The 27,699-nt window shown below is 44.4% G+C and overlaps 2 protein-coding genes across 2 annotated transcripts in view; both read left to right on the forward strand.

The window, feature by feature from the left end:
- Positions 1–25,153, forward strand: part of sugct (succinyl-CoA:glutarate-CoA transferase) — a 98,969-nt gene extending 73,816 nt beyond the window's left edge. The window contains 2 exon segments of the mRNA XM_038710758.1: positions 18,638–18,701; positions 24,953–25,153. Coding sequence (XP_038566686.1) covers positions 18,638–18,701; positions 24,953–25,116 — 228 coding nt within the window. The 3' untranslated portion in view covers positions 25,117–25,153.
- LOC119897110 (proteinase-activated receptor 3) lies at positions 1,437–10,353 on the forward strand. Its single transcript, XM_038710681.1, has 3 exons — positions 1,437–4,947; positions 7,728–8,144; positions 8,795–10,353. The coding sequence occupies exons 2-3, from the start codon at positions 7,771–7,773 to the stop codon at positions 9,246–9,248; spliced, it is 828 nt and encodes a 275-aa protein (XP_038566609.1). The 5' UTR covers positions 1,437–4,947; positions 7,728–7,770; the 3' UTR covers positions 9,249–10,353.
- Positions 25,154–27,699: the final 2,546 nt, after the last annotated feature.

A 27,699-nucleotide genomic window follows, 5' to 3' on the forward strand; every position in this document is an offset into this window, starting at 1 on the left:
CTTTTCCATCATACAAACTATATTTTTGTTGTTGCTGATTCATAATTTGTCCAGTCGGAGAGCTGTGATTGGTCACGAGCCAGTCAGTGTTATTGAGACTTTTACACAACATGGGTGAGGGATGTTGGATATTTGGTAGTTCTTCACGCCTCCTCCCTGTGTGTGTGAGAGCTGCCTCATTAAGCAGCTCCTCTGATTATAAAACATATTTTAAATACCTCACATCAGATACATGAAAGCTTTTATTGCACCTTCAGTAAAGAGTTTACGTTCAGTTTAGTCGTATTTGGCGTTGGGCTGGTGTTAACGTCAGACTCCAGGTCAGCTGCAGATGAAGTTACAGAGAGTTTCTGAGTGTGTGGTTGGACGTTTTCCTCTCCACTGAGCAACATATTGCTGCCCAAACACTCCAGCTGACAGACGGCTATTTGTTGGCTGGTATTGTAGTTTGCGGACAAGAAAGCAGCATCAGGATCATCCGGCTGTTCTTGGACACTCGCCTGTGCTTTGTTTCTGATGACCCCGCAGAAGGGTTTCATGCCGTGCTTTCTGTAGAACGTTAGACGTGATTGGGAGTCGAACCCTCTTAATAAATCAGTCTGACCTCTGAACACTTGTAAACCAGCTTTATCCTCCATAAATCTGGGATCACGCCGACTTTCCGAGTTCATCACTTCCATCTCAGCGTACTCGTCTGCGAGCAGGGATCTGCATCAAAGACCTCTCACCTCCATTGATCCACTGGCCCTCGTTTGGCCCCCCGGCCAACACATTGACCGTACATGACCTCCATGGTCCAACAGCTTGGATTTCTCTTGTGGTGTTCATGCATTTCGAGTTTTATCTCTTTTCCTTCTGTCTGTGCTGTTTTTGTTTCTGACTCTTATTCGTATTTCTCTGTCTTTCATTTTATTGTTCTCTCACCTTTCTATTTTAAATTCATATCCACCTCTCTGTCTGAATGTTGGCTTCAGATTTTAAGGTATTTAAATGTTTGCAGGCAGAATTTAAAATCCTGGAATTGTGAATGTAGAATACAGTTGTAGATGATCAACATTTCTTTTTTAGACACTTTGGTGGGGGAAACGTGTGCATACTGGCTAAATTATATTTATTCATTCAGAAACATACAGCTCAATCGTGTAGAAGAATTTCCTCCTGGTGGCGCTGGAGGGGCCACAAATGAATGACGACTAGTCCTTGTGTAACTGCGAGGAGGTGAATCTCAATCAGATGGAACAAGTTACCAAAACTCTTGACCTCACTCGTCTACCTCATCTGTACGTCCCTTTGTTCAAGTTCAAGTTCAAGTTCATTTTTATTTATATAGCACATTTTATAGCAGCCAATGACTGACCAAAGTGCTTTACAGAACAACAAAATTAAAAGACACTAACACCATGCATAGCAGCACATCAGACAGAAAGGACATATAAACATACACACACACACACATATACATATAGGTATATGTATATACAAAGATACTCATACATAAACAACCTTAATTATAGGCCAAAGAAAACAAGTGCGTTTTTAAAAGTGACTTAAAAGAGATCACAGAAGGGGCTATCCTAACGTCTAAGGGCAAATTGTTCCACAGCCGAGGCCCAACCACAGAAAAAGCTCGATCCCCTCTGCGTTTAAGTCTGCAGTGAGGGACTTGTAACAGATTTTGTTCGCCTGATCTGAGACTTCTCGATGGAGTATACGGTTGTAGCAGTTCAGTTAGGTAGCTAGGTGCTTGGTTGCATAAAGCTTTGTACACAAATAACAGGACATCTACCCAAGGGTAAATGTGATTTCAGCAGATATTCCTCTTTATATCTTTCCGTCTCTCCACCTACACCCAGGGGTCGCGTGATATTCTCCATCACTGACCAAAAGATTTGTTAGGCCATCCGTCATTTTGACAGATTAAGACCGAGGGCGATCTACCGTGACGTTCAGTAACGCTGTCAATAACCACATGTAGACCCCCCGTCCAGCTGGTGGCAGCGTGCATATTAATTAGCTGTTGTCTATTAGTCTTGCTAGAAAATAGTGTTTACCGTGAAGGCACCCGTCAGATTTTTGGCGAAAGCCGGTAGCGAACGCCTCTATGTGGGAAAAACCTTTCTCGTTATCATGAAAACACCAAAATTAAAATGACGGGTAATACCGGATGATGAGGGGTTTATTTACAACGCTGTTTGTCAAAATGGCGGACAACGAGAAAGTCTAACTCAGCCCACGCCTTTAACCAGCAGAGGTTCCACGTCTATGGATGCCGGAGATGTTGGGAATAAAAAGCAGCGGTCGAAGTAGATGAGTCAGGCTGAGCGGGGGGGGTAATGACATCAGTTAATCCCTGATGAGATCTGAGCATCATCTATCTCTGTCGTTCCTCGGGGCTCATCTAACCAGCCATGTTGAAACTGTCAGAGTCACCTTCACTCTCAGAGGTTTGGGACTGAAACCTCCACTCACACTATGAAATCATATTTGGCTGTTTTCATCAGTGGGAGTTTACAGTGCTCCTGAACAGCTCCCTGCTGACAGGAGGTTACTGTCCTGCTCCACACCTGGAACACAGCTGCTCTTACCAACACTCATACACACATACAGTAATACACAAACACACAGTTCTTCTCCATATGGGCAACTCTTCGATCCAAAACACACATTCCACGTGCCAAACTTTCCACTTCATACTAACTCAAACACACTCACAATAACACACGTGTGCATATGTGTGCGTGCGTGCACACTTTTAAAGCTTTTAAAGCTCCAAACACTTTTATTCAATTCTAAATGTCCTCGACGTTTTCATCAAGCGCCACCATCAGGTCTGACAAGCCGATTTATTCCCTCAGTAAACACTTTCCTGATGAGTTTCTGGTCTCAGTCGCTAGTTTCAAGTCTTCTTCAACACGGCGTGATGTTCATTTAGTAAATTATGGTCCCGTTTAGAGGAACAGAGACCAGGAAGCAGGGGAGGCTTTAGGGCGGGGCTACAAGGTGACCTGTCAGGCCGTAACAATGCGACCCCCCAGCTCCGCCCTCTCGTCCTTCTGGTTCCATCAGTCCAAGATGGCGACAGCTGAAACTCAAGGATAGAAAACGCCAGTCCACAAAACATGGGGTGACGTCACCCTGACTACGCCCCCCTTCTTTTACACAGTCCATGTTTATGACAAAATACCCGCAGAACCAACGACATTCCCATGAGCCTCAGCTGTACTTTGTGTTTGCGCTAATTAGCACAAGCTAGAACACTAGCATGCGAAAGGAAGATGGTCTGGCTGTAGACTCTTAGTCTCGTTAATGTGGGTGTTTGGTGAACTTTGATACTGAACTTGAAAATGTTTGGGATGTTTGGCCCATATTTGATAGAAACATGAAACGGGGGGGGGGGTTATGATATTCTACAAAGGTCCCCAGCTAGAATAAAACCAGGGACATGGGGGTTACGCGGTTTGTGTCTTAACCACTAAACCACCAGATGTACTTTTAAACTGAGGATTATTCTTCTTATTGTTATTGAAGTATTTTTTGGGGTCATCTGTCCTCTACAGAGACATTACGGGAAACTGGACACCAGAGAAACTGTCCAAGCAGAATTTATTGTGTCGTTGAGGATGTTCAGTGATGTACTGACCTCATGTTTGATCAAATCCTAAATCCTTATGGACCCATGAATAACTTGGTCACGAGCGGTCTGTGATCATCTCCTGATGTGTGAGAAGGCTGAAAGTGTTCGTTTGTTTGTGTCATTAATGTTGACTCCAACCTGAAACTGAGCTGAGCTGCAGAAGATGAAATGAAATGTTGATTAAATATGAATCTGGAGTCCACTGACTTTATGAAGTAATGGTGTGGGCTTCACCTTGAACCTGCATCACAGCACCTGTCGCTACAGGAACAGCGTCTTTTTTAAAAAAGGATTTCCAGGCTGATTGATGGACGGACGTCAGAGACTTCAGCAGAAAATGTAAGTAGCACAGATTCCAGCAGTATATGTACGACTTGAGTTAAAAGTTATGATTCTGAGAAAGAGAACGAACGTGCACGGCACAACCGAAGCCGCGGTTACCGGCTGAAATGGCTTTATTTTGGATCACGCTACCGTGCTTGTGCCAAACCCACCCTACTCCGCTTCTGATTGGCTAGTAGTCCTTACCTAGGTAATGTGCATGTGCAACTCCCAACAGAGATCCAGTAGAAGTGAGATGCTTCACTCGTTAGCTAAAACCAAGACACGGTGAAAAAAGGAGCTGCAGCAACGTGCAGGATGACAAAACTAGTGATTATTATGAAAACCGTGTAAACCTGTTCTGGAACAAACCTGAAATAAAATTATCAACCTGAAAATTAGCAGAATCTGACCTTTTTAAAGTGTTTAATACGATACATTTTCAACAGGGTCATCGTTGCTATTAAAAATACGCTATCTAAGGGATAGTTACTGTCTCATTTAGTGGCAATATATTCTTCCCTTGTTTTAATTAGTCAGCAAACTGAGAGATGAGCCATTGAGGTTGTCTAGCTAGCAAGTATGCTGGCCAGTTTTCAGACTGGCACGCTTGCTAGCTTGTAAACTGAAATAGTTTCCCGAACTGGTTCAGGAACCAGAAAGATTCAGCTAAAGGGAATTAAATGATGCCCCTCACTACATTTATTTTGATGTGTATATATATTTATGTAACAACCAGAAGCTCATCTGAGCCGGTTAATGTGCTCCTGGTTTAACTAAACAGCCTCCGCATGCAAATGAAGCAGAGGAGGAGGTGTCTCCGGTCTTATCGCCACGTGGCTGGTAGACGGATGATCATCAGTGACCAGAACAAACAGCCCCATGATGCTTATTTACTGAGATGCTGCAGGTGGAAGAGGAGCTGAAGGGAGGCTGGACTCACACACGGCGGCTTTAAAACATTTACTCAGCTTCAAACTCGGCACACAAACGTAAGTCGGATGTTTATCATGAATGAGTTTCACTCCAAACAAAGCTTTGTGTTGCGCAGTGACTGTAGAGGGATCTTTGCCATCAGAAAGGTTGGGGCTTTACTTGTCCAGACTTTGAGGAATCTCTGCCCCCCTGACTGTTGCTAATGAAACTTGTGTTAAACCTTTGACTGCATGTTTGTGTGAATTTTAAATCCATGCAGGTTTGATGTTTGTAAAACCTTTTCAGAGCCTAGATGTTCATGGTGTCATTCCAGTGTATGTGACCATCAGGCAGGGCCAGAGAAAGAGGAACTGACAAGGGCGTAACTTTTTAGAGAAGTGGTGGCGACAAACGGACTCAGACTAGGTGTGTGACCGAGATCAGGAACCACGATATTGGGTTCACGAGAAAACAGACGAGAAGATGATTCTACACAATTTTGAAGAAAACTTCAATGCCTTAATTTCCTGCACCAATTTCTGCCTTTTCTGCATTTTATGGTGGAAATGTTTTAAAGCATGTAAAGGGAAAGATAAAATTCAGGCGGCAGGCGAGAATATTTTGGAATATAATGCAGTAAGACTCTCAGACTTTCAGATATGTTCCTCCTGCAGGTTTTCATTTAGTATCGTCCCTGCTGAGTCAGGACACATGCAGCCATGATTTAGTTTGGGGTCATTTTATAATCAGGACAGTGCATCTTTTCCTATTGTGCATATAGGCTAAACGTTTCTCAAAGCATATTAACTTATTTAACATATTAAACAATTTATTTTTAAAAGCAATGAGGACAAAATCAGCCATTTCAAGAAGCGGTGAGGACCCAGTGTAAATGACACCCATGGGCACTAATGAGCATGTGCAGTAGGTCGCACAACACAAACCAGGACAAGAGATAATGTTGCCACTGTGTCCTTATGTCAACAGCCGGTTTGGGTTCCTGGTAATTCTCCACTTTCCAGGAAAGTTTTTTCTGAGCTTCACTTTGATAATTGGGTCAGCAGATTTAAACGGGGACCGGCCCAGTTCAGTCTGTTAAAGATTAAATTTAAGAACTATTAACAAGATAATAATGTTTTATTCATGCAGCACATTTCAGAACAAACCTTTAAAACTTTACCTTGTTGTAAATAAAACATTTGAAAACTACAGTATGATAAAACAGACACAACTGTAGAAATTAAAACTAGGAGTAACATTACTAATATTAACCTGTTCATTTTATGTTAAGCTGTATGTTTTTCCTTCTTATTGATAGACTTCACCAAACCTCCACCAAAACACATTGAGCCTGGCTGTTTAAAATGAAGGGTAGATGAACATCGCACAGGGTATTTTAAAGAAGTAGTGACAAAGTATAAAATGAATTTTGCATGGATTCAGCACCTAGTGTGAAACGTAAAACAACTTGTTAGTGAAGAGCACGTTTGATCTGTTTCCGCACATTAAAAAATGAGTGTCATCTGCATAAAGACACAAAACAGACAGCCTGAGGCAGGAGGACCAGCTAACCCGTGCAGCAGAGAGTAAAATAGTTTGCATAGCTGACCTGAGCCCAGATAAATCTCCTCGTCCTGCCCCAGCTGCCGCTCTGTTGGTAAAATTCCTCTGACAAATTACATTTTGAGGAAAATCCAATGCAAATGTGGCCGTACCCTCAGTCCAGAGCCAAACCATATCCGTCTCTCCCCTCAGCTTGTTTTGAATACACCAGATGTAAGCCTCGACTCCACTCGCTGCCCTCCATGCAAATCCACAGGTGGGTCTCGTTTAAAATGAGCTTGTGGTAAAACAGTCAAGAAACAAAACAGGCCAAATTACAAACAGGAGATTCTCTTGAATGCAAAACCGAGAGAGGATGTTGTTTAGATGCAACACCAGCCTGGAAACACACAACATGTGTGATGGAGGTGTGGGAGACATAAAGGATTTTATCTCTATTTAGAGGATCCCTCTCTGACTAAACTTAGTGAATGAGTGGCTGTCATGTCAATAATCATTGGCTTCTAAATGCAATAATGAGGCAGCTCTATTGATCTTCCTTTCATATACAAACAGGACAGCGGGTCGTGAGTAGTTAACTGAATGATGCTGAATACAATCAAACTCTGATTCATTGAAAAAAGAAGTCAAACGTCCAAAACTGTCTAAAATAAATCAGGAGTCTCCCGGTGAGTTCCCTGAATTACTCACTCACCTCTCCAGCAGCAGCATCAGTGAAGAGAAACCGAATGGCTCAACATCAGCTTCAGAGTTTATTATCCGGTCTGGTACAGTGAGCGACATTTATGATACTAGCTGGCAAAATGAATTGTGTCATATTAATTTTAAACTATGTTAATGAGGTAAAGTGTGCCATAGATTTATGTCCTAATTCTCTGGCAGAAAAGAAGAACAAACTTGGAAAAACAACAGAAACTTGTCTATTAAAATGTAGGCTCACATGCGTTGTTTGTTCACCAGCAGCATCCTGACGGCAGAATGTCAGAAAAAGACCTTTTCCTCATTCCCAGAGTCGACATGTTTTACTTCTGTACGGCATGTTTGGTTAATTCTACGGCGATTCTCTGCAACATAGTTGTCTACTGCACTCCACGATGCCCATCAGTCATAATTAAAACATTTTCACCATCTGAAATGTTAACTGAACGTTTAATTTAAGCTAATTTGATATTCCAACGTTGGATTGTCCTCATGTTGGTAGCATTCAGGGGCAGAGAGCGACCAGTCACTGTGATCTGTACTTTCCCATTTAAGCCATTCATCTTAAACAACTTCTCTTGTTTTACTTTTGCAGACTCCAGAAAACTCTGTTACTACAGTTAAAGAGCTGGGTGAAGATGAATCTGTCTGAAGCCAACGACACCTTCACGCCTGACTTCCGTACTTTCTATCACGGAGTAACAGCTCTGCTCGCCTGCAACCTGTTGGTGGGTCTGCCTGCCAACGTTTACGTGGTGTGGCATATAGCCGGCGGAGCAGGCAGGACGTTGGCCTCAGAGATCTTTGCTTTCAGTCTGGCCATCTCTGAGATCCTCTTTTGCATCTGGTCTTTTTACTTCATGATTCACTTCCTGCTCGGGATGCCAGCGGACGTCGGCACAGTGGTGCTGGAGTGTATGTCACAGTTCATGTTCATTTCTCGACCCACCTTCCAGAGCTGCATCTGCGTGGAGCGTTACCTGGCTGTGGTGCATCCAGTGGTCTTCCTCAGGTAACTCATTCGCACTGCATTTTAGTCATTTTATCTTCCGTTCACCAGGCGAAGGTATGATGTGTGAGCAAGAAGTAACCAGTGACCAAAGTGTCACTTTAATTTAAAGGAGGTCACCGGTCGGCCTGTTGTAACTCTGCACCTCTGGGCTTTATCAGTGTGTGGATTTACAGACTGAAGCCTCTGTTAGTGACACCACAGACATAAATCTGCACTAGATGCTTGTCTCCTTTGAAACGTATCATCACAACAAAATTATAATTCATTTCAGTAGCTAGCTAGGCTAGTTGACTGGCTAAGCTAGCTCGCTTTCTGAAAACACTGAGGTGAATCAGAATAATGCATGGAATAACAATGTATACACAAACGAACTGTATATACTATTAAGATAACTGTGAAAGTGGCTAAAATAAGGATGAAACAGCTCGGCGGTGAAGCCAACGTGTCTTTTTTACATTGAATGTCTTTCGGCCTTTTTATTTTTATGCGTTTGAAATGAAAAACCTTTCTATAGTGATAACTTCTGTTATTTGAGACTGTGCCATAATTTGAATAGCAGCTTTTATGAGCATTGACAGCATCTTTTAAATTAGCAGAGCTTCGTGTGCTCACTGAGATGATCTGTCACGTCTTATTTTCCCTCTCCACAGGCTCAAACCTCTCCGGTACAGGTTAGCATGGTGCGTGGTCGACTGGCTGCTGATGCTGCTGTACTGCGTCATACCTGCCTTCCACCTTTCAACCATTCATTTATCATACGCACTCATCTCCAAGTCCCTGTTCTTCTTGGTGGTCATGTTATACTGCGGCGTCCGTGTTCTCTGCGTGCTGAAACAGCCGGGGCCAGGCGATGGCGACGGGGACCGCGAGAGCCGGAACAGCATAAAGAGAAAGGCCTTCAAGGTCATCATGATCACCCTGGTGTTCACCAGCACCACCCAGTTCCTCCAAGTCTTCATCCTGGGTCCAACAGTGCTGTATGCGTCCCAGCAGGCCGTTCTGCAGGTCACATTAGTCAGCCTGTCCATCAACATCGTCAGCGTGTTCATCACCCCTCTGCTGTACCTCCACAGAGTCGGAAAACTGCCCTGCATCAAGTTCTGAGTTTTCTGTCAGGTCACCTACCAGCTTCCTAAAGGGTGGAAGTGAGGAGTCTTCACCGCCATCTTTGTTACTAACTGCACGCTGGACATCCTAATCTGGGAAACGGCGTGGAGGTGGAACTGAAATGGGCGGAGCAACAGAGAAACGGCTGTCAATAACTAAACCACCAAACACAACCCCTTTAATCCTTGATATCCTCTTAATATGATGATGTTTCTAAAAACAATCTGCAAACTCTCATGAGTGAAATTGTCTGCTGAGACCCGACCCTGGATGTTTTTAGACTGAAGTTGGGGATTTTCTTTCTCTTTCCAAGATTCCTTGAAGCCACTTCACTTCATTTTTTGGATCCTTCAGTGGAAGCTCACCTTGCAGAAGCGTCCTCCATGATTATCTCACATAGATGGACCATAAAGCCCTCTTCAGACCAGGAAGAGTCACTCCAAATGGTAAAAGCCTTTATTTAAATAGCGCTTGTGTGCGTTTACACACACTGACGGCAGCGAGCTACTGTGAAACCTGCTGACCATCAGGAGGCAAATTCGGGTTCATGTTCTTCAAGTACAGTTCAGGATGTGGGCAGGAGACGCTGGGGCTCGAACTGCTTACCCAAACTGGAAGATTCTTGAGCAAGTCCTTATAGTTGGTCCAGTGATCACGGAGAGCAGAAGGTCTGCAGAGGAGATGTCTTTGTTAGGTGTGTTACTGAAAAGGACATGTTGTCTCCACCTCCATCAGAGACTTGTTGGACATTTCACAAGCAGCTCACGCTTACCAGTGACAGTTCTTGTTATCTCCTGGTGATATCTCTGTCGAGTACTTAGATTCCTAAGCAGGAGCGTATAACATGCATAGCTAGGGTGTGAATTAAGCTTTCATGGCCTCTGCACTTGTTGCTCAAAGGTGACATTGAGATGAAACCGTCTCTTTATCCAAAGTAAGTTAGCCGAACTGTAATTTAAAACACTTTGAGCGTTTTACAAACATAAATACTTTGTAAACTGTCACTTTTTTTATGGGATATGAATAATGAATATCTGATGTGTTTGAACAGGAAGTCTGCTTTACTCTTCAAAGTTAGAAATAAACATTTCTCCAACTTAAACACGATGAAGAGCATTATTCATGTCATGATCTGAAATCATCATCTGGGACCTTTAACATTCAGGCTGCAGCTTTATGTAACACATCTAAAAATCCTGTTAAGTGCTCATACGAGCCCGTATACGGGAGAAAAAACTGACACTTCACAGGAATGAAAACCCTGCGATATTCAGAAGCGGCTTTGATTGTCGAGGTCAAACAGAGAGCAGCAGGTTCAGGCTACATCAGATCTTCACACAGACAGAGACACACACATTATCACACACACATATACACAACTCTACATACATCCTGCTGCTCACACACTCCACCCTCCTCTCCTTGATGTTGCAGTAACACGATGTAACAGCGGGCCTGGATGACTCCCATGGGTGCTGGTTAGTCGACTTAATGGACTGCCACAGCAAGCTTCAAAGACTCCGAGAGTAGAAAGAGTAAAGAGTGGTGGTGGGAGAGAGAGAGGAGGCGTAAAAAAAAGAGCTGGAGGAGCAGAGACAAACACGAGGGTGAAGAAGTCATCGTCTAAGTCGGCCTCAGTGACGGAGAAGTTAATGAAGGGAGGACGGGAGTCACAGGGACGTTTATTGTGCAGTGATGAAGGTCATTTATGATGATTGACTTTGGTTTTATAGCCCTAATGAATTTCCTGTACTCAGAGCTTGACTTCTGATTGGTCAAAAGGCGGTGTAAAGAGTTGTAGATACCCTCTGTGTGAGCCTCTGGCTGCGTCCAAGGTGTTGACATCAAATTAAATTCAAAACCAGAAACAGTTTCCTGATTATCTACTTATTTATGCAGTTGTGTGGATAAAGCACAATCAGCGCGTTCTCATTACCAACGCTTTCAGACAGCGTGGCAAAGCGTAATTATTTTACGCTAAAGGTGCCCTTCAGCGTCTTTGCGAGACTGTAACTACGCTTTGTCACTTTTTGTATCTTCCCCTCCCAATGTGATGCCTTTACAATGAGATTCAAACTAGTGGAATCGGCTGAATTACACTGAACAAAATTATATACGCAACACTATTGTTTTTACCCCCCAATACAGACTGAAACTGCACATTTTGGATTGGCCTTTTATTGTGGCCAGCCTATGGCCTTTTATTGTGGCCAGCCTAAGGCCTCTTATTGTGGCCAGCCTAAGGCCTCTTATTGTGGCCAGCCTATGGCCTTTTATCGTGGCCAGCCTAAGGCCTTTTATCGTGGCCAGCCTAAGGTCTCTTATTGTGGCCAGCCTAAGGCCTTTTATCGTGGCCAGCCTATGGCCTTTTATCGTGGCCAGCCTAAGGCCTTTTATCGTGGCCAGCCTATGGCCTTTTATCGTGGCCAGCCTATGGCCTTTTATCGTGGCCAGCCTAAGGCCTCTTATCGTGGCCAGCCTAAGGCTCACCTGTGCAATCTCCATGCTGTCTGATCAGCATCTTGATATGCCACACCTGTGAGGTGGATGGATTATCTCGGCAAAGGAGAAGAGCTCACTAACACAGATTTTGACAGATTTCTGAACAATATTTGAGAGAAATAGGCCTTTTGTGTACATGGAGAAAGTTTTAGATCTTTGAGTTCAGCTCATGATGAATGGGGGCAAAAACAAAAGTGTTGAGTTTATAATGTTGTTCAGTGTAGATTCAGAAAGACTAAACTCTGTCACCTGATTCTTCTTTAGATCTTCTTTAGGTTCAGCTCACTGCCGATCGTCTTTCTCAGAGGCTGGACTCTGGAGGTGCAGAGAGATTGAGGTTAGAGGAAATAAGGGGAACAGGAAGTGAGGAGGAAGAGGAGGCACGTGGCTGGAAACCACAGAACTGCTCTGTGATCAGTGTGTGTCTTTTGATCCGGCCTGGTAACTGCCTACAGAGACTCTCTCTCTCTCTGTGGTGCTAGATTCATCAGGCTTTTTCCTTTTCAACCACTGCCGGCAAAACACACATGGCGCGCACACACGTGGCAGGTGAAGCTATAAGCCGTGCAGCCGCAGATCAATAACATTTAGACCAGAGTCAAACACACACCATGTGTTCCAACACACACTGCAGCAGAGTGTGTGTCTGTTTGATGTTCGTTATTGAAACGTTTCTACATGACATGCAGGGAAAGTAAAGAAAAGCCAAACTTCAACACACTCTACAGACGGAGAGAGAGAGAGAGAGGACTTCTCTCAGCTGACATGCTGGTTTGTTTACTTGGTTGTCAGAAAAACAAATGATAAAATATACAACTATATACAGACTTACAGGCCAGCAGCTGTGTGAGGCAGCGCCTTGAGCTAAATGCTAACATGCTGATGTTGAGCTGGTATAATGTTTATTCACCATCCTAGTTTAGCGTGTTAGCATGCTAACATTAGCAATTTATCACTCACATGCGCAAAAATAAGAATTATATCAAATAAAATACAAGTTCTGTAACTGCAACTGTACACTAACGATGTAATTTCTGTTTAAAATAATAAAGCAACAGCACTACTACTACAAGTTTCACAAGCTGAGAGTTTTCTGTCCACCGTGAGCCAGATGTCTCATGCAGGGTTACATTTATAGTGCATACAGGGTATTTCAAAGGACCAAGACTGGCTTCGCTGCTCTCCATTCAAACCCGCGGGGGGGGGGGCTTCGTCCAGTAATATACGGTCTATAGAGCGGGCGGCTGACTCGCTAGCTAATTCCACCGGCGCTCAACTCCAAAAACGTTTGAGCACATTTTTAATTCGTCATCAATTTTCATAAAACTGTCCTTTTTGTAATGTTGAAATACAGCACGGCTGGAAACACGGCTAGAAACACAACAAACTGTCCAAGTGAATCAAAGTGTGCAGAACACAATAACAGGAACAAATTCCTTCCTAAACAAAAGGTCTTTGTTGTTTCACAAAGCCTTTGTGGTGTGCAGTGGAAACTTTGGCATGTGGAAGAGTTTCTGTCTGGACCGAGATCCAGCCGTGGCTAAAAAATGCAACTATAAAAAATTATTATTTTTCCCCGTACTTTGGTATAAATATAGAAATAAAAAATACAATCGCATGTTCACGTGACCTTGCAAACTTCCAGAGCAACTGTAGAAGCAGCACACACTGTTAGTACCTTCTGTCTGCACACACAAAGACACTCAGGCGGCTTTGGGGTGGATTTGTTTCTCTTTTATTGGAGCTTGCTCAGCAGTTTCCCTGCTGCTGCTCTCTGAGAACAGGAGCTCTTCCACAGATATCAGTCGGCTGCTTTAATAAAGCACAGACGCCACCACAAATCATATTCTCACAGTAACCGGTGGTTTCAGGGGATTATAGCGAAGTGACTGCAATCCAACATGATGTGCTCATTAAAGTGTGACGGAAAACATCCTCACAACGCGTTCTTTTGTTTGTCATTCACAAGATATTTGTCAGTTTAATTCTTTCTTTTTATTTGTGGGGGGGGGGAATAAAACATGAAGTTCAGCAATGTGTTTGACCGTGTGTGTGAGAGAGAGAGAGAGAGAGAGAGTGATGACCATGTGGCTGTAATGATACCCTGCATAACAAGCAGATAGGATTTCACACACACATGCATGCAATCATACTGTTACACCCGCACGCACGCACATATACTGTATATCAGAAGGGAGGAGCCATTTCCTTTGAAATTTGAAATATTCATTTCAACGCCATCTGTGCACGGCGAGTTCGTTTCAGGCGCCGTTTGTTCTGGAGACGTTTCTTAAACGACTCTCAGCTAAACTTAGAGCGGGTTCATCGTCTCTTCTGACTTCTCCAAACACCGCAGGTGCAAACACAAAGAACACCTGATGAAGCAATCAAACCCTCTTCAGCCGGGTGAACAGCGGCGGCGTTTTCCTTCCTGACGTGTTTCTCGACTTTTACCAAAGTTTCCGAACTGTAAAATCATTGGTTGGTCTTGTGCGTCTCACAGCAGAACGGGACGAGACCTCGCTTCATTTTGACTCCGTGGAAATATGCAACATCCAGAGAAAGAAAGAAACACATTATGAGCTGGTTTCATCAGCAGCTGCTCTGTTTTATGAGCTCCAAAATGAGCAGAGCTACTGGTTTTATATTGTAAAAGCATGTTGGGTGTACAGACACACTGGTACTGTGTGCAGGTACAAGCAGTCACGCACACACACAGGGTGTAATTGGTTTAGCACTGGTTGACTTCCTGCACAGTGTGTCATGTTTGATGTTTAAATTAAAGCATCAATCAGCGTTGGGCTCTTATTAAAGTTTCCCCCCTGGAGATAAAGGTGTGTGTGTGTGTGTGTGTGTGTGTGTGTGTTTAATCATTTGGTTTCATTCCTCAGAGGTGAAGTTTGATATATATCGTATCACTGTAAAAATTACCTTTTGTATGGTTTGTTTTTTTTCTCCTGTAAACTGCGGCCGCTCTGTCTCAGAGCTCTGAAGAGTGGTGTTTGTCCTGAGGGTGGCGCTGGAGGAGAGGTCATGGAGTCGAGCTGAAACGAGGATCCCCTACAGATAATGTACTTTTTATGAGTCTCATCAGAGTAAAATGTGTCCGTATCCATTTTCTAATAAACAATAAATATAGAAACTTGTTCTGTAAATAGTTTTTTTAATAAGTACAGCAAGATGTGATCAACCCAGCTTAAAATATTTACTTCTGGCTAGTCCCGCCCATGTCAGGTTTAAGCCCCGCCTATTCAGAGTACACATACCGTTAACGGTGTACCCGCTCATCCCTACTCATTACAATCTAAAGGGTTCATCCTCTGGAGAGCAGGACATTTATATAACTGTGTCTCCAAACTGTGTGTTAAAGTTAGGGATGCGCCGAATGTTTCTTTCTGTCTCCCAGCACATCCGCTCCATCTGTGGCTGACCTCTTAGAAAAGAAACGCTTAGAGTGTTTCTGTCACTCGTCTGTGAGAAGATGAAGCTTGCTGCACCTAAAGTTGGAGTGCACACGTATTCCGGCCTTTACGGTAAGTGAAGCGGCCCAGAGCGAGCTGCCAGGCAGGTTAGAGACTTTATCCTGTCAGTTTGTCTCTTTAGTATGAAGAGAGGCTGTGAAGTCTTCATGTTACTACATTATTTATCAAACCGGGTCGGACTGGATGGATTTAGCGCGAGGAGGAAACACATGTGACAACGTCCGGTTTTCAAAATAAGGCGTCTATACAGGATGGAAATAAGATGAATTGGATTATATTCACAGAAAGTATAAAACATGTTACATGTGTCCATTAAAAGTAAATGGACACATGTAATTTACTTTAGCGGAGCCCCTCAGGACCTCCAGGACCCCCCCACCGTAGTCTCTCCACATCCTGAGGGAAACACTGAGGAAACAACACATTTTGACTGTTGGCAAAATAAATGGAAAAAATTTGAATGTTATTGTTCGTTTTCCAGTAACTATTTTCATTTTATGCGGTTTTGGCCAAGAATTTTCATTTCGGTGTTTCCCGAGTAAAAACTATCGTGTGTGGGGCGGCTGTGGCTCAGGAGGTAGAGCGGGTTGGCCGTTAATCGGAAGGTGCGTGTCGAAGTGTCCTTGGGCAAGATGTCAGTGTATGAATGTGTGTGAATGCAGATGTAGTGTACATGTAGTGTACGGAGAATTTACATTCGTGATGGAAAAGGTCATTCTGTGAAGGTTCATCCAGAGTTACCAAAGGAAGGTTAAAATATCAGGGGCTGCTACAGTCCCAGATATTTACCCTCTGTGGGGTCGCGGTGCTCTCTTGGCGTCTCACTCTGAACCGAAATGTTGGATCGATTATTTCCATCTGCAGATGTTCTTAAAAATGACAAATTTGTTTTTTAATGGAACATGGACAATCGGATTAAGACGAGAAAGAAAGACATGAGGGAAACTTCCACAAATCTTGTAATAACACGTGATAAAAGCAAAGGGAGAACAGGACGTGACAAAGGACAAATGAAAGAGTGAAAGAACAGTAAGAAAGGAAGAGAGAGGAGGACAAATGAACACGTATAGAAACAGAATCTGAGCCAACATAAAGTAAAGATGTGCCCACGTTCCAGGCTCAGTTTCCATTCACACGTTTACCCTGCAGCTTCGCCCTCACCCTCAGCTTTTTCCACAAGACTGTCATATTTCCACTCATACAATGACCGGCGTTGTTGACTTTTATGTAGTTTTTCCTGTTTGTCTTCTGACAGAGCTAAGAGAGAGAATCTTGGACTCACATTCCTCAGGTGACCCCACCAACACCTTAAAGTGTGCAGCTAGAGGCTTTTCAAAGCTGTTGATGCACACAAAGATGTTCAGGGAAGAGCAGCAAACGTTCACGCTGGATACTTTTGTTATTTTGCCGCGTAGGGGTGAGCGTGGCAGCTGTCGAACGCTGTTACATTTATTCATTAGCTGACACTTAAGTATGTCAGAGGTCGCACGCCTCTGGAGCACCGAGGGGTTAAGTGTTGCTCAGGGACGCAGTGGGGGAATTGAACCCGGGGCTCTCACACCAAAGGCTTGTGTCTTATTACATGAGATTTACCCCATGATGTGTGTTGAATCCTCTTCATTATTATTTTCTGTGATTTGAATAAAGGCACGTGTAGGTCGGTTTGTAGATTATTGAGATGATTAATCCCAGAGAGACGGGACCATCATGACATCTTGTGTTTGATCTCTGAATCCATCTCATTTCCTGTCCCGTCCCTGATGATTCAGGTGCTTCTGTAACACGGCGAGCACATCAGTCCGTCAGCTGCCTCCTGTCCTCCTTTTTTTAGCTCCCCTGATAAAAGATTTGTGGATCTTGTAGAAACTTCCAGGTCACTGAGACCTGAGCGCAGGTCAGCGCGACCGGGAGAAAGACTGTGAGTGGGATTATTTTTGGAAGTCTTTCTCTTCTTGTTCCTCCTGTTTCAGCAAGTTGACCGTCCAGAGTAGCCAATGGAGAGCCAGCACCGGCAACTCTGATGTCACCGCATGTCGACCTCGGTCAGACGTCCTGATTCAGACATTTGTGTGTTTGAGTTTGACCTCGGTGAACCAGAGATGACCTCCGAGTCTGTCTGCGAAACTGTTTACCTGTTGAATCATAAAGTACTGAAAGATTCCCAGAGTCCAACGTCTTCAAACGTTTCGTTGTGACCGACCGAACGTGCAAAGCCCAAATGTTTGAGACACAAGTGAGGATCTGTAAGAAGCAGAAGTAACAGAAAGAGGTTGATCTGTCCTCGCTCTGAGAGATGGAGGGATGAGGAGGATGAAGAGGAGGCGCTGACGTCAGCCGGAGTTCTTCCATATTTATAGAGGAAGCCATGCGTGCGGGGCGAGAGCGGCAGGAAACCACTTAACTCGTCATCACCCCTGACTGCACAGAGAGAGAGAGAGCATGTGTGTCGACTGTCTGACTGTCTGCATGTTTTCTTACGTAACTGTCTGCTGGTCAAACTTTAAGTTTCCAATTCTTCTCCGTGCACTGAAGGCGTGTTCAGGCTGAATCCACGGGCCGCTCTCTCAGCTCGCCGCAAACTCCAGGCTCTCTGCGTTCGCGAAGCGGCTTCATAAAGTCTTCAGCTCGCAGAGACGCACGGTTCTTTGCCTCTGTTTGTTTCCGGCTGGAGTCATTTTGAGGAAAAGTATTATTGCGGTTTGTTTTAGTGTTGTGAAGATCAGCTGATCAGATACTTCTGACAGCAGGAGATATTCTCTGGATCAGTGGCCACATCCTGTGACTCTGCTGAGGCATGCAGGTCTTTGAAAAAGAGTTTGCATTGTACCAGTAATTACAACGTGTCCATCTTTCGTCTTTTCATTTAGTTTTTATTTATACTTTTTCTGGACAGACACGCTCAACCTTCCCTTATTTAAATGTCTTTCCGGCTGCTTTCTGTATCTAATAACGCTGACTTTTGGAGGAAATAAGATCAAATTTGCTTTGCGTTGCTTTTATTTGAACATTTTAATTTGAAAAACTTCACACCAGCTTGTCTTTTTCAAACTGGTTCCTCCCGAAGACCTAAATCTTTAAGAACTCCTCTCAGATGCAAAGTCTCGTGTTTAAAAAGGCTCAGTGATTCTTTTGCTCGCTGTAGTTTCGATCAGACAAACGGTGCATGTCATGTGGTGCTCCAGCGAGTATCTGGGGCAGCAGGACGGTGTGAAACCGCAGTGTGTGCTCATGGTGATGAAGCGGCATGTGACCCAGTGCGGCAGTGAGGCTCACTGATGGGTTTAATGGTTTCTAGGGTTCAGAGGAGGAGGAGACACACTGGACTCGTTAGGAGAAACTGCTGGTTTGAGTCAAAATGAACGACATGAACGCCAGACTTATACTTTCTTTGTTTGCTTGCAGGTGAAACACAACGGCCTCATACAGGAGATGAACCATCCGACAGCCGGACGCATCGCTGTTCCCGGTTAGCGCGCGCGCACACACACACACACACAGCTGTCCTCTCTCTGACCCATAAACTTCTGTTTTTGACACCAACTTGTTAAATGACGTTTTCCAAGAAGCGGCGGCCTCCTGAGCGTCGGTGCACAGTTATTGATGTCCTGCTGAGACTCGCTCCGCTGGGACGGTCCCGTGTTGAATTTCCCTGCAGATACACAAACAAATATTTCTCATTAAAAGCACATTATCCTGCTCAGCGGCCAAACAAACACTCACACACACACACACACACACACCTCCACAGGGACTCTGCTGCTCGGGCGGTTTGATGGATCTCAGTGTGTTTCCACCAGGAGGAAGCTGTTTGTCCTCCTCCGAGTATTTACTGTGTAATCTGTCTTCTAACCTGTGTGTGTGTTTGTGGCCCCAGCGGGGAGACATCCATAACCAGCCGGTAGTGAGCGTGGAGCCGGTGTGTTGTCTCCTGTCACAACGTCACTCAGGCGAATAAGAGCGACGCAAACAGCACGAACATCGTGGCTGTCGGTCTGTGCATCCATGCTAACTGCTAACAGCTGATTCAGCCGCTTTTAACGGAGACAAATAAAGGCTGAAAACAGAATATCAGCAGCGACCTGTAGCTGTCGTTACAGGCTCGGCCGCGATATCGACGTGTAGGACTCTGAGGTCAAGTTACCCAGAATAAAAATGTCCGGTTAAACATAAAAAACTAAAAGCTAGCGTTTATTGTTGTGAAACGTCAGTTGGTTAGGTTTAGGCAACTTATGTGATTTAAGTAACAACCAATCAGTGTGGACTCCCACGGGTGAAGAACACCGGCCTCCTGATTGAAACTCTGGGCACTTGGACTTTTCTGTTAAATATCCATAATATGTTTATTTCATCGACAGACGTTTCTTTATGAATACAAAAAGTAGTCCCACCGGGCTCCGGTAGGCTGCGCAGCGCATGACGGTCGCTAAGCAACATACATCAAAGGCTAGAATATTTATTTATATGTATTTGTACATTGCCGTTTATTGTGCAGCCACTAAAAACTGTCCCGCGTCAGCAGATTGACTTTGGTAACTTGAATATATGATAATCTGCTTGCCGCTGGTTAATCCCAGGTGTAAAAACTCAGATTATGACTCGAACCCAGTTTGTTGCGGAGTGATACGATCTGTGCGAAGGAAGTTGACGTCACACCCGTTATATACGCTCACTGCTATGAACCAATCAGATTGCTTGATTTGAGCTACCTGTTTTTTAACTAAATATATTTAAAACTCGCCAGATTAGATCTGCTGTCATTCAGGGCTCCAGACTAACCAAAGCTCAGCAGGGGGGAGCGCTGACATCACTGACGAGGCTCTCTCTCTAAGTTTAACTCGAGCGTGGCTTTATAGCAGGTGAATCCAGTTAGTGCTCTCTGTTGTGGAGGCTGGTGTGATGGGGCCTCAAAGAGTCAGGAGTCTGAAGGAGTTTGGGCTCCGTTAAGGGCCAGTCCAGAGAGCTGGTGCAACACGATCCTATTTTCAAAGAGCCACAGAGAGACAGTGACTGATGGGGTGAACAGTTTCCATCTGATGGAGTCACAATGCAGAGCATCTGTCTGTGGTCACACACACGACGTCCCATGATGCTCCATTTATCCCGTGATTTACACCAAACCATAATGTGACGGGAGTCTGTTCCCCGCCTTAACAACATCCTCTTCTTTGCCCTCCACTTTCCTCTTCTCTCCATCTCTGTTTAATAACCAGCACCAGACCCGAGGGTGTGTGCGTGCGTGCGCTGTCTGTACCTCGGGGGTTAATTGAGCGTGAAAACGTGCAGCTCAGAACATCCATTGGCCGGCCTCTCCGTGGCATTCCTCTTTTTGTGTGTGCGCGTTGTTTTAGAGCCAGGAAAAGAAATAACAAACAGGAGAAGAAGTGCGTGTGTCCGTTAAATTAAAAAGAGAGGCGACAGCTGACGTTATATAATAAAAACAACTGAATAGGAAAGAAACGTGAGGGATGAACTGAAGAAGAACGAGTAGACGTGTGGAAAGTGTAGGTTATAAATGACGTTATGGTTCTTTGCTTTTCACCTTTAGGTTTTGCACGGAAAGGATGTAATATCGTCCCAGCACATGTCTGACAAACCTGGTCAATTATGGTAAATACTACAAACATGTGACCAAAACAACACTGAAGAAATACTCTTTGATCCAAAGTAAAGTAGTGACAGTGTAAATTTGCTGTCCCCTCAAAATAACATGTATGAATGTCTCCCTCCCCGGTGTCATGTGACCCTTTCACCGTACATGGATTAGTAGAAATTACATTTTAAACACAAAGTTTGTCACCTGTGAAAAGAACAACAGAGGTCATTCATTCCTGCAAAGGGCTTATGGGAAATGTTCGGGGGCGGAGCTAGACTCTCAGCACAGTGGGGGCGGAGCTTCATCACGGGGGCCCACCTGCCACAAAGACATTTATATCAAGTTAGAAAGTCCGCTGAGGCCACGCTGGTCAAAGCTTGAGCTCTCGCCAGGGGCGAGTTCAGCGCCCACAAAACGTAGCAAAACGTTTTGAGAGTGAACTCTCCGCTCGTCTCCAGAGAGAATACGCAGCCATTTTCAAAATAAAATACCCTGTGCAGACCCCCGATCGTATGTCAAGAATAAACACAGTTTAAAGAGACAGAAAAACAGTTTAAATACGTAGCTGCTTAATCAGGTCAAACAGCAAGCACTAATCACTAAATCAACAAAATCAGGCAGGCAAATCGCTCTTATTCTGAAAAGCTCCCTGTGGGCTCTGCAGATCTTATTTACAGTCTATGATCAGAACGAAAGCGGGTCACACAGAGCTGTGAAGAAGGTAGTCGAAGCACAAGAAGGACGTATTAAAGACGAGTCATTAACGCGGGCAGGCTGCACGCTCCGCTGCAGGAACACGAGGCTTCCAGAATTCCCATGATGCAAAATTCCTTGTACAGTCGTGTCTACAAGCAAATAACAACGCATATGCGGCCACGCCCCCACGCTATCTCCGCTAATGGAAATGGTGTTTGAATAAATAACTATATTGGATCTTTATCTGAATGAATCCACACGGGGTCCTGCTCTGATGTGGACTTCTTCTAACTGGTACAACTGGTTCTGAACGAGGTCTCTCGCTTCAGGAACAGAACCTGGAAGTTGTGCTTTCACTCCGGCTCGCTGTGACGGACAGATAGAGAAAGTAAAGAAATGTGATCGATGAATAGAAGCATTACATAATCCTATTCCTTCATTATTTGCCCTGACACACACACACACACTGAGGCCGACGCTCGTTGCGTGTCACTGAAGAGAAAACAACAACTAATGGGGTGAAAATAGAAGCACTGTTCACACACACACACACTGTGATCATGCACGTGTGGCCTCAGACACACACACATGCTGCCTGTGAGAGTTCAGCTCATTAGCGCTGTTCTTTTAAAAAAAACAGATGATTGTTGTGAGTTTCCTGAAATAAACAGTTTGTTCCCTCAGCTGTCGGACTCCTTCCTTTCCTCCCGCTCTCCTTCCTCTAAAGCTGCTTCCACAGAAGGAAAAAAGACAAGTGCAGCTTTGTGCAACTACATGTGAATATAGTCATGGAAGAAACGCAGACTAATCTGCAGGGGTTTGGTCTGTTTATTAGAAACACTTGAGCGACGCGCAGGAAGCTGCTGGAAAGAACGCGTGAGCTCCGAGATGCAGTCCAACCTGACAGGACGCAAAGATAAAACACTTTGCCTGCTAAAGACTGATGCGATCCGCCTCCTTTCCTTCCTCGTGTTCTTCTGTTTTTCTTCTTCGAGAGGGATGAAGAGAGGAAGGTCAGAGGCGTCTTCATCACCGCGTTCTTTTCTCATCATCATCTTCTTCTTCTGTGGGTCTTAAATGAGTTCTGCACATGTGCTTCTGTCAGTCAAAGAAGGTCACCGCAAATCTGCCTGTTCAAAATGATCCAAATAAATCTTAGCTCCCTAGCTAGCTCATTCAGACGCGTCCGGTGGTGTCTCATAACGGACGCTGAAGGGTACCTCATGAATCAAATAACGCTTTGTCAGCCTTTCTGAAAGCGTCAGTACTTGCCCTGAGATGAGAACAGACACACGAGTAATTATGTTAATTAACAGGCACGTTTGCGGTGGCCGACTTTGACAGACTGGACCACTTTTGCGCCTGTGCAGATCCGAAATCCGGCAGGCAGCACGGATCGGGTACCTACAGGCTCCATGTTGCCTCCATGTTCCATAATCTCTCAGTCAGAGGAGTTTCTGAAGCTCGCTCACTCGTTAGAAGCTAGAATGTAAACAGACGGAAAGAACGAGACACAAGAAAGAACGAAGCAGAGAAAGACAACGCATTCTCATATGGACGCCTGCTCAAGACCCCTTGGCGCCGCTTCTTAACGCCCTGGGTACCCTTCAGCTTTGTTTTTCCACGTGTAGGGCCACTGGGTCAAGGTAGCAATAATAGATATGCAACTGCCGGTTAGACTTTCAAAATAAAAGTAGTGAAACATTGCAATTTAGTTAGGTCAAAGCGCGATTTATACTTCTGTGTCAGATCGACAGGGTAGCCTACGTGTAGCCCCGTCACCTACGCCGTAGCCTGACGTGCAAAATTTAACTACCCGTCGGGGCGGTGCGGACATGAAGAACTGTAATTGGTCGGCTGGGTAGCCTCACAATGCCTCTGAGCCGACAGGAAGTGCTCTGTGCTGTGAAGTAACTTTTACTAGCGTCCAAACCAGCGGCTGTAACACGGTGGATCAGTATATTTCAAGGGAAATGAAATCAGAATGTGATCCACTCGGTCGATAACTTTTGAAAAGTCTACAACAGCTGCACGTTTACAATTTTACCCCCATTCACGTTAGCAGAGTCAACACAGTGGACGCTGTAGCGCTACCGCCGACTAGTGTTTGGGGGTGTAATTGCAGAACGACACAGACACCGACGCTCAAGTATAAATGCTGTATGCTCCGCACGTAGACCTGAAGTATAAATCACGCTTTAGGCTGCAAAACGACTTGTTAAGGTTTAGGGAAAGATTGTGGTTTGGGTTAAAATAACTACATTACTTGTCTAACTAAAAACATTCAATGTTGACTTCTTGTTTCACACAGAAACAAACACCGGCCTGCTGGGTGAAAAGTCCAGTTTCTGGCCCACCGTCCACCCCGACCACCTCCTTACTCTGACTTTTCTGTTAAATATCCTACAGGGGGGCTGGGGGGCCTCTTAGCCCCCGTAGTTACAGACTGACGCCAACGGGTCTTGACTGTGCGTCCAAATGTGACGACTTGGGAGTGAGAACGGGCTGAGAAAGCACGATGGTGGTTAAGTGTAACTGATTTACTCACGTACCGTACTCAGGGTCCAAAATTAGCACCAGCCAACGCCAGTAAAATATGCAGATGTTAGATTTACTTCACTCACAAGCCAAAAACAATGGTCCTGTATTGAGCTGCTGGTAGACTTTGAGCATTCACTAGCTGCTGCTGGGCAGAGAAGTTAATTTTGCACCCTGACCGTACTAAAGTACAACTCTGAGGTACTTGTACTTCACTACTTCTACTGTATTTCCCTTTTCTGCTGGGAAACATCGTGTTTACATACAATCATTTCCTGACATATGATCGTTGTTAGATGAAACTACGCATGTACAGAGTAGTTAAAGTTTGCTCGGCCGTGTGAATACAGTAACAGTAAGAATATATTTCATGTTTCGTCACTGATTCGTTACTGTTTCTGATTATTTACTGATCATCAGGTTGTTCCATGACTCGTCTTTTTCCAACGTGGCTGATACACAAGTAACAAGATTTTGAGAGGAGAGGTGGTGGTGGTGTGTGGGGGGGTAATAGCGGATGTGGTCGAAGGCATCAGTCCATCTGTACTTACTGCTGGAAACCACACACACACACACACACACACACAGAGTGGATGAGGGTGGTTTTGATGAAGAGGATGATGATGAAGGAGAGAACATGATTGTTTGCGGACGCTTGTGGTTTTCGCTGCTGGGAGAGGGTTGATGTGTGTGTGTGCGTGTGTTGACAGATTGAACGCGTGTCAAGGTTGTGGTCGGGGTCTCCCTCTGAAAGCCTGTTGCTGTAGTCAGTACTGTGGAAGTGAATGCATCGTGTATTGAATGAATTTTCCATACTTAAATAATTAGGGCTATTTTTCCTCGCAGTCAGCTCTGTTTCAGCTTCTGTTTGTTTGTTTGTTTGTCTTCAGGCCCGGCGGTTCGTTTCAGCAGCTTCGCCTACGCCGAGCCGACGCCCCCGCCTCTGATTGGCCAGCACACGGTGCAGGTGCTGCGAGACACCTTGTCCTACAGCGACGACGCCATCAAAACGCTGCTGGAGTCGGGGGCCGTGGCTCAAAACGACGTGTTCTGATTGGCTGGGAGAGAATAAAGTCTGTGAACCTGTCGAACACGATTACTGAATCAATAGGTTTGAGAAGAAAAATGAGCAGAAAGAGAATCAAGAGAATCAAAGTCAGCTGTTGTTTCCACGACTGATGAAAAACTGTGAATCACAAACATTTAGATTTCTGCTTTAGAGCTGCTGCTGAAGAATGAAGACCAGATCTTTCCAAGACTAAAGAACAATGAAAATCATTTCTGAATGTACTGCTATATTTTATGTCACATGATGTTTACTGTAAACTGCAGAATTAAGGCAGAAGCTAAAACTTTATATCCAGGGGGGAATCCAACCCGTCCTCACTCCTTTATAGACTTTAAAAATACGTAAAAACATAAAATGTCTTTCTAACGCATTTGCAAAAGAATAGTGAACACACACAGTTGAGTTTGTTGATTGTGTTTGAACAAAAACAAAAATGTAGCTTTTAACTGAAATCATGTTCAAATCAGTGTTTGAAACAGCGTTAGCATTTAAAGCACTCCTGATCCGAGCTCTGATTTTCCCGGCTTGTAAAAGAAATTGTTGAACGATTGTTTATTGCACTCTGGAAATAAACAGTTTATGAACAGGCTGTTCTCCACATGGTGTTCCATCGTTTGACGTCTCCTCACCGAGTCCTCTTCTTGTTCTGCGGGGGTTTAACGGCAGCGGCTGGAGGAACAGCCAATGAGCTCGTGTTCTCACAGCAGCAGCAGCTCAGAGTTTATTTTCATGGGTTTCCGGAAGTTCGGTTAGATTTTGTGCTAAATATGGAGAGTTAACTTTTGAAAGTGCTGCAAAACCAGATGTAGCTGAAAGAAGCTAAAAAGCTGCAGAGATCGTGGCTATTTGATCCACTGTTGATGTAACAATGGATCAAAATGTGTCAAATGCTAATGTTCATTTTTATGCTGATGATACTTTTGTATATTGTACAAGCCATTGAATATTTGCAAAATGCGTTTATCAAAGTCCAGAATACCTTTATGCAGCTGAAATTAGTTCAAAATGCAGATAAGACCAAATCCAGGACCAGGCCACAAAGCATCCCTCCTCCGGTGGTCCCTCTGGGGGGAAGTGAAATAGAGGTTGTTAACTCCTATGAATATCTTGGTCTTTTGATAGACGACTCCCTGACTTTTAAGCACATGTGCTGGACCTGGTAAGTTGTGTTCTTCTTTTACGGCGACTTGTGGTCACTTTTTTATCTGTTCTGGACTATGGTGATCTTTTATATCTGCACAGAGTCTTCATCTGATTGACACAGCTTACCATGCTTCCTTGAGGTTAATTACCAATTGCAAAGCGCTGACTCACCACGGTGAGCTATCCCCTCGGATTGGATGGCGTCCTCTCGCCTCTCGGCTCTGTCATTGGTACACTTTCCTAATATGGCAATTCTTGGTCTGCTGCCAAGATGTGTACTTATCATGCAGAAAAGGGCGACACTCTTTGCGTTCTCAGGACTTCTTTAAGCTCTCTGTGCGAAATACCCGTACGGAAACGGGAAATAAGGCATTTGTGTGTTCTGCACCCTCAGCATGGAAAACTTTGCAAAAGGACTTGAAACTCACTGAATTAATCTCGCTAAACGCTTTAAAATCCAAAATGCAAGACTTAGAGGTAGATGCCTTAATATGTAAATGATTTATGAAATGTTAGCTTACTGGTCTTCTGTGTTATTTGTCTGTACCTATGTGTTTTTTTATGTGCTGCTGCCTGTCTTGGAGAATGTTAATCTCAACGGGACTCTCCTGGTTATATAAAGGTAAAATAAAATATATAAAAGTGCAGCTTTAAACTTCTTCCTCTCGCTCTCTCTCTGTGCAGGGATCAACACTGCGGACGAAGATTAAACTGTTGGGATGTTGAGTGATTCCCCGACTCGTCTGCTGATATTGTTCTGGGACACATGCAGGAAAATATTGGCTGCAGCTCAGCTTGTTCGTGACATTAATCCCCGATCATCGCTCAAAACATGGAGACACATCAGAAATAAGAATCTAAACTCCCTGCAGGTTGATCCACGGTGATGTCTCGCGCCTTTCGGGGAAACTGTTGGAAACGTCGGGTGTTTCGATGATATTGTAGGAAGGAGGAGGACGGGCAGGATGACAGGGTGATGGATGGTGAAGAAATCCTTGAATGAACGTGCTGTTTACTGGAATCGAGGAACTGTGACGCATCTGGACGGTGGCGGAGTCGCCGAGGGAGACGCAGACTGACATGTCTGGGAGGCTCAGGTGTGATTCATCACAAACCGGGGACTTCCTGTAGTGTCAACGTCCAAGAAAACAACAACACTGCAACAGGATCAGATGTCAGCTTCCTGAAAGGAGTGACAGAACGTCATGTCATGAAACCAGACGACAGCTCTGAAGGGAAATCTGCAGCTCAGCGTTAGATTACTCTGCCTGTTGAACACTGTTCTGAGGCCTTAACCCTGATCAGAGACTGTAAGGCTGCGTATTACGGCTGCACTCAGTCAGGAACTGTTAAAAATACAAAGTCACTGGAGGGAATGAGGCGAGGCGACTTTCTTACTGACTTCTGAAATGTGGGAAGTTAATT

The sequence above is a fragment of the Micropterus salmoides genome, unplaced genomic scaffold (assembly GCF_014851395.1).
Source record: "Micropterus salmoides isolate LMB-PRFRI ecotype aquatic unplaced genomic scaffold, ASM1485139v1 Ms_hic_scaffold_1, whole genome shotgun sequence".
Taxonomy (NCBI): Eukaryota; Metazoa; Chordata; class Actinopteri; order Centrarchiformes; family Centrarchidae; genus Micropterus; species Micropterus salmoides.